This window comes from Strix aluco, chromosome 3 (assembly GCF_031877795.1).
Source record: "Strix aluco isolate bStrAlu1 chromosome 3, bStrAlu1.hap1, whole genome shotgun sequence".
Taxonomy (NCBI): Eukaryota; Metazoa; Chordata; class Aves; order Strigiformes; family Strigidae; genus Strix; species Strix aluco.
This window is the reverse complement of record NC_133933.1, coordinates 130,540,757-130,555,542: the sequence shown is the minus strand read 5'-3', so window position 1 is coordinate 130,555,542 and position 14,786 is coordinate 130,540,757. Positions and strand designations below refer to the sequence as shown.

The following is a 14,786-nucleotide window of genomic DNA, read 5'->3' as shown; positions in this document are numbered from 1 at the left end:
TTCTGCAAGTTCAATTGGACATGGACTTAGCTCGTGGCTGTTTTGATGGGATTATTCTGCTGTGTTCCATCACCTAGAAAGTTAGTGTTGGGTAAATGATTCTTGTATCTCTGTGGGTTCGGGCTATGATAGTAGGTGAGAAACCCTTGCTGTGTTTTTCCTTTTCTCTATGAGATGCAGGAAGATAAGGGAAGAGAACACCTCTGTATCTGGCTATGTACCCCCACTCAAGATCAGTATTTTCAAAGTGGGGACAGAGCCCCTTATCTAAAGGGTGAAATTCAAAAAAGAGGCTAAATAAGTCTTGGTGATATGACCAGGAAAAGCAACGGTACTGAGAGCAGTTACGCCCCTAAACAGCCTTCGCTTCAGAAAGTGGCATTAGAAGTAAAAAATAGTGATGCTTCATCTGGCTGGTTGAGACCTGCTGGTTATTTTATATCTGCGGATTTGGGAGGGAAAATAAGGGGTTTTTTTATTTAGCTCCTTAGAATTCTCCCTTCAATCTGATATTCAGGTACCTCAGGTTCCTTTTGGATGAGCCACGAAAGATAAGCATGAAGTTTTAATGCTTTATAGATACCAAGAGGCAGTAAGTGGAATTGGTCCATGTTACTTGGGGTGTGACTGCCAACTTAATGTAAGAAATTTAAATAAGTTTGATACTTTAAGCTACCTTTTTTTCTGTCAGGATCTAATTAAAATTGATTCATTTTAAGGGCCAGATTCAGTTGTTAAATTGGTCAAATTTAGTTTTGAGCCTAATTAGTACTTTGCAGAGGTCTTGATTTCGAAATTTCAGGGAAAAAAATGCATGGCAGTTCTCCCTTGGTTGGCTCTCTCTTTCAGATATCTCCCCAAGGAAGTTTGACAGCCCATTGTAACGGGTGAGGGTTTTGCTAACTGATCAGAAGATAAAGCATGTGATTATAAGCTAAAATAGCGTTGAGGATATTTTGCTACACTGGCAGCAAAGTTTGCCAGACTTTGACTACAGCAAAGCAGTCGGTCCACAGTCTCAGGAAAAGTATTTGCTATTTTATGTTCTCCTGCACACCCCCCATCATTCTGCTTGTTGCTGTCTCATTTTACTACTTGTTACTTTTGCAGTTGATTGTATTTCACAAGGAAAAAGAGGGGGGAAGCAAATTGAATTATAGCTACCCAGAGGAGTTCAGGAGGATAAGAGGCTCTTACAGCAATATGGGGGGGATGAAGTAGTGGAGAATATCCATTAATTAATGAGGTGAATGAAATTATGATGATTCTAAAATGGCTGGTTTACTTAACTCCTTTTAAATTGATCTTTAAACAGTGTAAGTTTATTAAAATATTTTAAAAAGGGGAAACAACTGAAGCCCTGCAAGAGTAACAGTTCTAAATAATGTTACTGTAGTTATTCATTAAAAAGCAGTAGATAGCTGGCAATGTTGGAACATGTTCAATAATACCACGTTTTGCAATATTTGTTTTGGGTTTTTAATGGAAAATTCCCAGTTCCTGCAGTTGTTTTCAATACATAAAACTCACTCAGAAATACTGTTTCTAGATCTCATGCTTGTGTAGAAAAGCACATGAAAATGTGAATAGGAGTTCAACATCAAGAAAACCAGTAAGAAGTATGTCAGATACAGTATGTGTTGTGTGGGTATATGACATAAGTGAGACCAGTGAGACACTGTGTCTGATTTTGATGTTCTTATCTTTTTAAGTGTTGAAAAATTATACAAAAGTTGTCTAAAAAGGTTGGAGGAATAGAATAATACATTGCATGGATGGATTGATCATTCATTTTGGTTTTGGGGTGGTTTTTTTTTTTCCTAAATAGCTAACATTTTCCCAGTGATTGTGTTAAACATATTACAATGGCTTTAATTTGACCGTAGGTTTGCTGTTCTTGGATTACTTTCTGCAAGCCTTTTAGAAGCAGTGCACAGATTATCAGGAGTCTGTAGGACACACGTTGGAAGTCATTGACTGTCTTATTCTCATGGCAGAGGATGGCCTTGTCCAGCAGCCCTTGCATCCCTGTGTGATTGAAATTATGCTGCATCAAAGTGGGACAAAGTGGAGGCCAGATCACTTTCCCACATACAGCTGCATACAACAGAAGGTCAACCATTTCTCTTGCTTCTAAGAACACTGCAGTTCATTATGTGTAATTCACCAGTAATTCACTAACGGATACTTAGGATTCACTAAAGGATTACGTGTAATTCACTAAAGGAGATTAATTTGGCCTGAGAACCCAGATCTAGAAACTCAGGGCTGACATTTTAGACAAATTAGGAATCACACCCAGATTTTAAAGGGAATGACTGGCCATGGCCACAAGCTGCTGCAGGAAATGCTAAGTTCTGTGTTACTTGTCATTTTTCAAGCCATCTAGAAAGTCATGCTTTTGTCAGGTGTGAGTTTTTCAGTTCATGGGACTAGAAGGACAAAAGTTTTGGGTTTCTAGGTCTTTGACAAATGGGAGAATAAACTAGATAATCTAAATTATGTTTTAGTATTAAACATTGAAGAATCAGTAAAGTAGGAAGTTTGAGTAGAGGTAGTTCTGGATGGAGGTTCTAGTTCATTAAATTCTCCGGTTCAACAGAGTACTTGAGCACATGAAACTTGATGTTGACAGATAAATGATCCAGAAAGTGGTGACATTAGAAATAGTAAGAAATGCCAAAAATGGGTTTGTCTCTAAGGAAAGGCAAGCTGGCCTATCTAGTGAAAACCATCTCAAGGCCAGATGTTTAAGAAGAGATTTTCTCTTTGAAAACCACGCTACTCAGAGCTGACATGGGGGCTTTCAGGCTCTATAGGAGTTTGTGATGTGAGTCAGTAAGTCAGCATGACACGTCTCTTCTCACAAAGCTTGGAGAAAAGGATTGAGCAGCCCTGCCTCCCCCAACGCAGAGGCCAAACCTAGAACACAGTGTCCGTTTCCAAATGCTCCTTGTCAAGCTCTGAACGTCTCAGTCTGAGATGCGACTTCCAAATTTTAGTTGTTACAATTCCAGTCAGTCGCTAGTCTACTGCTGCATTGGCTGCTGTGCCCTCCTTTTAGTAGAATAATCTGGGTGCTTGTCTTTTAAAATTTAAAATGGCTTGTACGTTTTGAGTAATCAATTGTCCAAAGGACAGCACATTCCTGTTGGACTGAAACACTTATATGGCTGTGGTCCGTCCGTCTTCTCACAGTCATTTTCTTGGATGGGAGTCATCCCCTTGCATTGTCCTCCTGCTTCCTTCTCCCACATACACACTGTTGAAACAATGAAAGGGGCTCAGTAGTTGCTTGATGAGGAGCTTCTTCTCCTTTCTGTATTTTCCAGGCTACAAATGCCATTTTTGTGGATTCATGCATCCTGGCTTCGTAGCACCATGTCTGTACAGCTACGCTCTAGCTACAGCTCTACTAAGCGAGCCAGTTCTCGGTGCTGTTCTTCAACCCTAAGGGCACTTGGCCACATTCATACTACCAGACTCTCTTAGCCTTGAGACGGAGTGGCTGCATCCAAACAGGGTGTTCATGGTTTCTGTTCCATGCAGAATCTTGAAAAAAGCCTGTAAAAATTGGTCAGGAGTGCTCTGGTTGTGCTGGACCAAAACTGTGCCAAAGACAGTTACAGTGATTTAATAATGCCGCAGACGACTCCGTGTAGATGCTACGGTGCCTCTTCCTGGGCACTGTTTAATTTACTAGTATTGACATGGCCATACCCTCTGACTCGAGGATAGACCTGTTCCCACTGCCTAGTCAGGTCTGTGTTGTGAGATGTTACTCCCCTGAAGAGATTCCCTTGCTACACCTCCAAAATACAGTCTTGGTTTACTTTGTTGTGATTCGTGTATCTGAAAAAAGATTAAATGCAGCAATTGAAAAGGTTTTGTCACTCTGTAGCTCCTGTTGGGGACTTCTCTGTGCCAGTGCAGAAATGGAAATGAGGAGTGATCTTCAGAATTTGCAAAGAGAAATAGGCAGCCCTGTCCCTGGAAGGTCTAGCATCATCATGACAGCCATCATCCCTCTTCTCGTTTTCGCAGGGTCCTTGGAATTCTTCCTTGACTTCCCTGAGGCTGCTGTTTGTGTGCTCTCGCTCGTAGGGATTGTACATTAGCTCTGTCATGTCTCCTGGAGTTTGAGTGATCTCTTCACCCTGCTCTCCTGCAGGAATTGTAATAAACCCTTGACTCATAAGAAGATTCACAAGAAGGATGGCAAATGACTGGATCTCTTTGCCAAGTTCTGTCTGCCTTCCATCTGCCATCCCTTCTTCTCAAGATCTTGAGTTCTGAAGGAGGTGATCTTGTCATTTGTATGACATTTAGATCTGTAGTGAGGAGACTTAGGAAGGAAAAGAAATTAAGGGAGCATATTGTAGTTTGTTTGTTTTTTTTTTTAGTTCCATTTCTGGGGTTTGCAGCAAATACATGTTCATTGTTCTGGCACCTTGGGAAGTTTAGGAGTTAAAAATGCTTTTGATGAGCCACCATGATGATCGAGTTACATGAGAAGTCTGCCTTTGGAGGGGAAAAGGCTGTAGACTTACTTCTTTAAATGAAAGCTCAGTAGTAATTGGATGTGCTGCACTTTCCTTGTTAGGGCAGGCGATCTGTGACAACATTCCAGGTTCAAAAGTTACTAACTTCAGAAATCAAACTTCAGAAATGGGACTTCAGTCAAATCCACTTTGGTCCTACGGGCCACTAGAATTTCCGCTAGGTATGTTTTTATCTTCTTTTTTTCAAGGTAGCAACAAAAAGTTAGGGCAACTTGAACTCTTTGTACTTAAGATTCGAAAGAGTTGAGATTCAGAAATCTGACGTCATAAGTGGTTAAAACTTCTCCAGAAAATTGCAACCTCTGGCCTCAACCTAACGCTTTTGGAATATGGAATTTCTGTCTGGTGAATACTTAGCAATGGGCAAATTTTGCCTGAAATCAAGTTGCAGCCTTAATTACTGAGCAACCACTGTGTCTCTGTAGCAGTGGTTTATCAAAAGTAAAAGGGTACTAACTGCAGGTTTATTGTAGAAGGTGCAGAGAATGCTAGCAGAAGAGAGAAATGCTATTTGAGCACTTCAAAAAAAAAAAAAAAAAAAGAAAAGAAAAAAAAGGCCTTTCTGCTACATAGTGAGTCTAGCATGCAGGGGAGGTTGCCTGCTGAGCTTGTTTGGAGGTGGACTGTTGGGCTGCCGACTCTGTCATGTGTGACAAAGTTTCAGACCAGAATTGATCTTTCCTGCATGTAAGGTACTTTTCATGTACCGCAGAGAACTATTGAACTGAAGTATTTGCTTTTCCATTTTACCTTGTTTTTAGTCTGCTGGAAACCATGTCTCACTACACAGACGAACCAAGATTTACCATAGAGCAGATAGACCTGCTTCAGCGCCTGAGACGTACAGGAATGACCAGACATGAAATCCTCCACGCGCTGGAAACCTTGGATCGTCTTGATCAAGAGCATAGTGACAAATTTGGAAGAAGGTCTAGCTACGGAGGTGGTTCCTACAGCAACAGTACCAACAATGTCCCAGCATCTTCCTCTACAGCCACAGCTTCAACACAGACCCAGCATTCTGGGATGTCCCCATCACCGAGCAACAGTTACGATACCTCCCCACAGCCTTGCACTACTAATCAGAACGGGAGGGAGAGTAACGAGAGGTTGTCTGCATTCAATGGGAAGATGTCACCTACCCGCTACCCACTTGCAAACAGCTTGGCTCAAAGGTCATACAGTTTTGAAGCTTCTGAAGAGGACTTGGACATTGATGACAAAGTGGAGGAACTGATGAGGTTAGTAGTCTTTGTAAATTGGAAAGTCAGAGTGAGAAATCCCTCAGAAGAAATCTGCATGTTGGAGGACTGCTGTAGTAGTGAGAGGTTGTTACCAAGAAAGCAGGAACTGCTTTAGACAGTTATTCCCCTGCTAGTTCCCTGATGGTCACTATCTCAGTGTCTCCCACCAACCCCTGGCTGTGTGTGGGTATCCCACAGTCTTTTTTACTGTTGAAAGACTTTCTTTCCCATGCTGTACCAAAAATTGAAATCAATGTTAGCACAGTAAGTTTCCACCCTGCTCTTTTTCAGAAGACTTCTGACTTGTCAATGCACATGACCCCTCCTCCTCTACTTCATTCCTATTGTATTTCCTTCCTTATACAGGGGGAGTAGGGAATCTGCTTGGTTAATGCTTTTTGCTGGGATCCGCAGAGCGTGTATGTTATCTGTTTATAGTTTGTGGTAGGGGCTGACTCTCTTTGGGATTTGCACAGTCTGCAGTTGGCGTAGGAAAATACAAATAATAAAGAAGAAGCAGAAGTCTTCAGTGAGAGCCAGTTGGGGTTGTTTTTCCAGACTGACCTTCCTTTACTTTTAACGGCTTCTTTTTCAGTGTTATGGCAAAGATAAAAGGAGGGGGATTATACCACTGAGGATGAAAGTCAGAGTCAGTGGGCTTGATGACAAAAAGAAATAAGAGGAAAGGCCAAATGTCTCAAAACAATTTTGGTCATAATGTTGGAATCTTTTTTTTTTCCCTCACCCCAAAAATTGCAGCATTTATGAAGTACCTATGAGAGAACTAGGGTCTATAAGCTCCAGGGTGAAAATACATTTGAAGTAGTTTGGAGATTTAGGGTAAAGGTGTGGCTTTTGGGGAGAGGATTAGAGGTGAGCAGTAAGAAAAGCTGATCAACCTCATTTACTGTCAGCTGCAGGATAATGGAATAATGCAGGAAGGTGGTGAGTATAGCAGTACACAGGAGTATCCGTTACTGAAGTTTAATCATTCCTTTGAGTTTTGGGTTCCTGTGCAATGAGTCTCAGGTAATGCTTTTAGTGCTTATTTAAACTGAAACTACTTTTATTTGCAGGCATATGGAAGATGTGTTGGGTACAGAAATAAAAATGAACCCACAACATAGCATTTCTTTTGCATTTACATTTGCAAGCTTGAATCTGTCTTGATTGCTGCTGGGGCAGGAGGGGAGAAGGGGAAGGGAAAATTACCAAATAGTAAAGTCTAATAAAGTCTGGTTTTAATTGTCTGCCTTTCTCAGAAAGGGAGGAAGAGTAGGGAAAGGTATGTGTCTACTGTAATTGAAATTTGCTGTATATCACAGTCCCTGTGCAACCTCCAAATTATTTTGTTTTTAGCACAGTTTTAGTCCCTTCTGAACTATCTTTGCACACCTTGTAAAAATCCTACAAAGCCTTTAAATAACTGACGCTTGTTCATTTCAGTGCAAGCTGTGGACTAAGCAAGTAAAGGTGGGGGGATAGAGGTTGCAAAAGCTTTTCTTCTTTGGGTCTTTTCCTTGAAAGGTTGGAGAAGGTTTGTGTATGTATATTCATTTGTGTAGCTAACCATGCAGACCCTGCTATCCTTTATTTTTTATTTTTGTGCCTCATTTTTATGACTGAGGTTTTTATGCTGGTATGAGAGATTTATTCATCCCTGTGTAATGAAACTTTGTACATTCCATATGGCAGTGCTGCACCTAATATGAATTATATAGGACATGAGTCATCCATTCCCCTGCTAGGGTACTTTGATCAAACGTGACACTTGTTAAAAGAAGTGTCCACTGGTGAGGCACTTTGAGTATTTTAATGCCTGCCTTCCCCACTCCCTGTCCCCTAAATAAAGGAAATAAAGCCATTTTGCATCTTCAAAGTGCACTTTGGTCTGTCCGTCTTTTTGTGTGTTCTTTTGTTTTTTTGTTTTGGTAGGAGGGACAGCAGTGTGATAAAGGAGGAAATCAAAGCCTTCCTAGCCAATCGGAGAATTTCCCAAGCAGTCGTTGCACAGGTAACAGGTAAGAGCTCGGGGAGTCCTTTCTTCATTTTGGGAAACTGTGTCTAACTGCCTATCCGTGCACGGTGCAGATGTTGGAATATTGCTTGGCTTTCTGCATTGCAGTGCAGATCTGTCAGCTTAGTCATGATAATGTATGCCTTTGATTTAAGACCCATTGTCCCGCACATCATGGAACTTCCCCAGTGAATCACTTTTTCTTTTTTTTTCTTTTTTTGTGGCTTGTGCTAGCAGATTTTATTTTACAGCATTATAATAAGCCCGATATCTTAAAATGAAAACGGTTTTCCTTAATTCTTAAATTGTTTGTTGAGTGTGGCGAATAGATGCGTATCTGCATCTCTGTGTATGGAGTGATACATAATATATATTTATATTATAAAATATATATGAAAAGTCGGGAGACACAGCTATAGCTGGTATCACTACATCCAGGAGTCAGATTATGATGGTGTGAAGTTTTTCAATCACTTGCCTTTGAGTCACAATCAGTGACTCAAGGTTGAGGGGATGACCATAGTAGCTCAGATTTTACCTAGAAGTAGTTCTCTTTTTGTCTTTTGCTCCATGCCTTATCTCCTTCACATTCAAGACAAGTGAACAGGCTGCAGTGGTACCACTTCTTCCTTGGGTGTGTTTCCAGAGCTTTACACAAGGAGTAATAAAGTCTTACTGCTCCTCCATGGGGCGGGGTGCTATACAGGCTCACGCTGCTTGTCCAGAACAGTGTAGCTGGTAGCATATTTAGAATTACAGAATCATTTAGGTTGGAAAAGACCTTTAAGATGATTGAGTTCAACCGTTAACCTTGCACTGCCAAGTCCAGCACTAAACCATGTCCTTAAGCAGCACGTCTACGTGTCTTTTAAATACCTCCAGGGATGGTGACTCCACCACTTCCCTGGGCAGCCTGTTTCAATGCTTGACAACCCTTTCGGGGAAGAAATTTTTCCTAATATCCAATCTAAACCTCCCCTGGTGCAACTTGAGATCATTTCATTTCATCCTATCGCTTGTTACTTGGGAGAAGAGACTGACTCCCACCTCACTACAACCTCCTTTCAGAGTTGTAGAGGGCGATGAGGTCTCCTCTGAGCCTCCTTTTCTCCAGACTAAACACCCCCAGTTCCCTCAGCTGTTCCTCACAAGACTTGTGCTCTAGATCCTTCACCAGCTTCGTTTCTCTTCTTTGGATGCGCTTCAGCACCTGTGTTTTAGGATGAAGACTTGATGATAAAATATAGATAGCTTAATCCTATGTTATACCTGTAACACTCATTTTTTTAACCCAAGCTTGAATAAAGATCTTGAAATACATCATTTTTAAGGTTCCCTGATGACTAGGAATGCCAAACCAGCAGGAGGGAAGTTGTTCTTTTATGATATTTCCAGTATTTGAAATGTTGTAAGAACCCATCTGGCTGGGAGATCTGGATTTGCAGACATGCTAACAGTTGAGGTAGGCAGGCAGAAATGGGTGCTTGAGCCATGTTGCCAGGAATTCCTTCCACGTCTCCAACTCTCCTCTGTGATCTTGGGCAAAATTACATGTCCTTCCCTGGTTTCAATTTCATCGGTAAAATTATGAGATTAACTTTTTTGTGTAACTTTAAAGAATGTTATTAGCCTTCTCAGATGTTAGCACTAGTACTTCAAAAATTAAATGCTAAGTCTTGTTACTTAAATTGTACGTGAACTCTGAAGTTTTGGTAGTGAGTGGGTCGCTCCCCTACTTTTGTGTAGTCCTTGCCTGAATATAGTCCTGAAATAACCCATCTCCGAATTAACCTCTGTATAACACCCTTCACATCTACTAGCAAGTCAAACTAGATTCCCCTTCAAGAGAAATAATGCAAAGAGGGAAAAAATTGCAGAAAAAAATCTTTCCAAAAAAACCAGCTCTTTTTGTTTTTGTTTTTTGGATCAGTGGGACTACTGCATGCAAGGCTGTTGAATCAGAATCACCACACCAAACTAAGTCTGTATCAGAAGGAACTGATGTGATTATATTTAACTAGGTATCTTGGTGCATGTCTTGATACCCCTGCAGGCAGACTGTAGGAAAGTCAAGACCAGTCTCTTCACACCTGACCATTTTGCTCTTTCCATCCTCAACCTGCTCTCTTGTATTTCAGTTGTTGAAGTTGTTAAGTGGCCGTTTAGCCTTTGGGAGCTTTCATTGTTTTCCAGGCTATTCCTCCTGTTAGTAATGCACCATCCACTTCATACAGAGTTGACTAAGTTTCACACCCATCCCACTCAACCCTCCTGCATAACATGGGGGGGGAATCCAGAATATACTCACACAGTGATCAAAGAAAATATTACTAGATGTCTCTTTCGAGCCTGTCAGTGGGACAGAACAAAGACTGAACTAATGGCACTGTGTTATTTTGTTTTCAAGCCAAATCAATGGGAAACCAGGTAGATGTAAAGGTTAAATGGCTACGTCCTTTTATGGATGAGCCAGTAGTGTTTCCGTGGACCTTTCAAATAAGAAAAGAAAGTGATATTTTGTACGTGATGCGCCAATCTGTTCCTCCCGCTACCCTTTGCAGTTGAACGGTGTCATCCTCCATATGCTTGGTGGGAAGGTCTATGGGAGCTGATTCATTTTAAATATAACCCATAGCCTTGTGTAAGCAGATGTGTAGTACTTATGTGTCACTATGAAGTACATAGTTATGGCTTATCTGAAAGAAATAGTAAATCTCAAAGAGATGTTTGAAGGGACCAGATTAAAGAGTGTGCTCAGCACTACCGAGGGGAAACATCAGCTTCCTTTCAAAAGCGCAGTATGGTGAAGAGTGACTGAAAATAGCTCAGGACAGAGATCCAGAGCAGAAAGCATGTGTCCCAGGGCGCTCACTTCCAGAGTTGTCTTAGGCCTGATGAGTGCTAGTTGACTTGTGTAGTCTTCAGATGTATCCAACATCCCTTCCTATTCAGATGTGAAATGGGCTCCCAGGAAAGGCCTGGAAACCACTTTTGGTTCATTAAAAAAGCAGTTTGTATAGACAAAGGTAATGTTTTACAGAATATATGATCCCCAATGGTGTCATCTCAGTGTTTACAGACTTAGTCTTACTGGTAAAGCTGTTCTGTAAATAATTCAGTAAACAAGAGGAAAAATAGATAAATAAAATCCAAAGTGTGGTCAGTAACAGATGGCGTAGGGGAGGACCATAAAAGAAATGATACCTTTTCAGAATACTGTTCAGCCTCCGGTGATCCGTGTCTCAGGGTCCTCTTTATTATATTGCACATCAAGGTGGAACCCTGGTCTGGCCAACGAAGAGGCTGTGAAAGAGCATGAAGGGGGGCAATTGTGCAAGAACAGATCAGCAAACCGCAGATGCTGGTGTGCTTGCAGCCTCCATCACCGTTTGTTGTAATACAAACATAGCAAGCTGTTTCTGGAGGCTGTAGTGCAGGTGTTGGGCATATTTGACTTGCCTATCTGCTGGCTACCATCCTGCATCAGCTGGAAGTCATTTGTTTAGCACTGGAAATAAATGCAGAATAGCATGGCTTCAGCTTTTAGCGTTCATCTCTTCTGCCTTGGGAAGAGAGGCAAGAAAGAAATGAAAAAATTATGGCTGGCTCTGTCCAGAAGGAGAGTTGTTTGCCTTGGCTACCCATGCTGTCAACTTTGTCCTTTCAATCTCTACCAATTTCTTTACTACTCCAAAAAAATTGTGTGTGTAGTGGGAGGGGAGAATGGCATGGAGAGGGGAAAGGAGTAGTAGTGCATCTTAACAGTGATATTAGACCTTCAGCTAGGAACCTAAAACTTTGCTTCCTTTTCTTAATTACAGCTGGGTTTGAAGTTGGCCAGATTGAACATACAAGTGATGAACTTTAGCTAATCCAGTGTATTTGCATGTCTTTAAATTACAGGTCTTTTATTAGCTCATCAGAGAGTGTAATGCTTCCCCAGGACTTATGACCATATTTGTCCCCAGAACCGTGTTCTGTCCTTGGTGCAGGAACCTTTAATGCAACTTCTACCCCTTGAAACTTCCATTTTACCTTATTTCACTAATTCTTCAAGCCACTTAGGATTTAATTCAGAAATACCTTTCTCCTTTTTCTCATCTTAATTCTCATATTGCATTGTATAGGAATACACATTCCTACATCACCTACAAAGCACACTGAGCAGCCTTGTATTTACAGACTGCAACAGTAAACAGCTTTTCCTTCTGTTTTTCCTGTGCTGCAGCACAAGGGGATGGGAAGTGATGGAGAGGGAGGATACATGAGAGAGGAACACGGAGCTGAAGGTTAAAGTCAGCTGTTGCAGTAAAACAATTTTTTAGGCTCTCTCAGTCTTTATAAAATTACCAGAAACTTTAAAAGTCATTTAGATAATGAATCTGACAGGGAAAATTAAACCTGGAAGACATTCCGCAGGGCTGCCTTGTGTACTGAGAGAAGAGGGCAGATTGGAAAATAGTAACAGAGTATTAAATGGTGACTTGAAAGTAAAGGAATGATTGATAAGAAGCAAAAACCTAGCATAACACTTATTAGTGCTGGTCCTAAATACAGGAGCTGCTTTTTATAGAAACTTTTTTAATGGTGTCTGTAATAAGATAAACAAGAAGCACTTGGGTTGGGCTCTGTATAAATAATCTCCTACTGATAAGAAAAATGACAGTATAAACAGGAGCTAATAATAGTTCCTGCTGAATTTCCTATCTTGTTATTTGAAGCTCCTTTTAACATAGCTGCAGCTTACTTGGGGGGGTAGGTATTTAGCCCTACATGTGGCAGGTGAGATGCCAAATTTTTATTAACAATAATTTGAAGTCTTGTGCTGCGATTTGTATCTGGGTACCAAGTAAGTTATGGTCAGAAGGCAGAGGATGAAGAGATAAATGTAAACTTATTAAGAGATGCTGTCTCTTAGCTTCCAAATGTACACAGAGGGTGGGGGAAATGTTTTCAGAAACAAACATCTTTCGGTTATGTACTACAGTAAAGGAGAGAGGGAGGAGTATACATAGATGAGCCCTTTGCAACCAGGCTAAATGCTTTGATGGATGATGCCTCTGCGAGGTTTGGAAATATTACCTTTTCTATGTTTTACACATAGGGAGTGAAGGAACAATAAACGCTTGCTTTCCTGAGGTCACAGTGGAAGCAGTCTGTTGCAAAGCAGGAATTTGAATTCAGATTTCTAGATTCTTAGGCCACTACTATAAAAACTAAACCACCATTTAAAAAAACAAAAGAACAACAATAAAATGCAGAGGTCTCTTGAAAAAACAAAACAAAAATCTCCACATAACACATACAGCTTTCCAGTGTGCCGTTCTGCTAACCTTTCCAATTCTGCTTGTACAATTCAGCCCAGTCCTACTGTCTCTGTCTTAATTGATATGAGATCTTCAGGACTTAGCTTTATATCATGCTAAACACACACAGCATCTAGCATGGTGGAGGGCAGCCTTGAAGCACTGCTGTAACATAAATAAATTCCCTTAAGGTTTGGAACCTACATACAGGGATGCTGAGCAAATCCAAATACAAAGTGGAACTTAACTAGTTCCATTGTGAAGAGAGTTCAGAAAATTACTGAATTACTGATCATCTGAAATGACAAGAAACTGGATTTTGAAAAACATTTTCCTTCCTTTTTTTTTTTTCCTATACTCATGACAACACAGAGGAAGATTTGTTTTTCTATGATTTTGATCTTTGCAGGTTCTCTGTAAAGAAGCTTTGCTAATCTCCTAAATTGATAGATGTCCTTTGCAAGCACGTATTATATGAATCTAGGACGTTGCTTACAAACTGAAGAATTAAAACAGTCAGTTTCTTTCTTCTCCAAATCTGACATATTCCAGGTGCTTCTAAAAATCTCTCCTGAAAGAAACATTAAAGAAATGCAAAGTAGAGTTGCTGAACAAATCTATCTGTGAAGGTGAAAACCAGTTACCAAAGACTTGATGAATAGCAGTTTTGAGGGTTACGAGCAGATTTGTACTGCAGATACCAGTTACATTCTCTTGATGATGCATTTTGCCATTTCTTTTATGTATTTGAATGGGAAACTTTTTCCCCAAATAAGAGAGAGTCGGGCTGGCCAGAAAAGCATGTGTGTACTGTCATCTCCATTTTGTTTATAATTAGGAAGTGTAACCTGTTGTGGGGAGGAGTGACATGCGATACAAGAAGTCAGCATTTGAATTACTATAATCCTTTGTGATCACTGCTTCTTTCTTCAGTGTTTTCTGTGAGAAAGCTAGTTGTGCTCATTACAATGTGTTCGTGTCCCTGCTGATGCGGAGCCCAGAGGATGGCAGTCTTCCTTGAGGTCCATGGCTCAGTTTGAGAGTGAATTTCCTCAAGACAGCTGGATTTTCAGTACTCCAGAGAACTTATTTCATTAATCTGCTTCTGGCAGCAGGATGATTTCTTTTTTCCTGCCAGTGCAATTTCCTAAAGTAGCATGATTACAGACAATGTGACAGGATGGTAGTACTAGTCATTGTCCCTATGAGTCAACTGTGTAAAACCCACTTGAGATGCAGGAAACACTGACAGGACAATTTGGGGGCTTGGGTTTTTTTTAATTGAAAAGAGAGAAAGATGGATTTGTGATTAAGACACTGTACTGGGATCTAGGAGATCAGTTCTTCTGCTACGGACTTTGCATGTGACCTTGAATCAGTCAAGCTATTGGAATATATAGTTTTGGGGCCTCTAAACCAAGCTGAGGTATAGATGAAGGATATTTTATATCTTAAAAACAAAAAGAGGAGGAGTGGTATACGTAGAGGAAACGCTTAAGAAGCTCAACTCTCATTACAGATCTCTGAAACAAGGAAAGAGGATAATAAAAAACAGAAAAGAATGACAAAAAATAGGACTTAATACAGTTTTCTAGAGGTCATCCACTACATTCCTATGACCAAAACCAAGAACAGCTGCCTAAGCCATACCTGACAT

The 14,786-nt window shown here is 40.6% G+C and overlaps 1 protein-coding gene across 11 annotated transcripts in view; it reads left to right on the top strand.

Moving 5' to 3' along the window:
• Positions 1 to 14,786, top strand: part of HMBOX1 (homeobox containing 1) — a 124,891-nt gene that overhangs the window by 54,121 nt on the left and 55,984 nt on the right. For all 11 annotated transcript variants that reach the window (XM_074820299.1, XM_074820298.1, XM_074820303.1 and 8 more), the window contains 2 exons: positions 5,324 to 5,803; positions 7,742 to 7,827. In XM_074820299.1, the coding sequence (XP_074676400.1) occupies positions 5,337 to 5,803; positions 7,742 to 7,827 (553 nt within the window). In that variant the 5' untranslated portion in view covers positions 5,324 to 5,336. The remainder of the gene's footprint in view (positions 1 to 5,323; positions 5,804 to 7,741; positions 7,828 to 14,786) is intronic.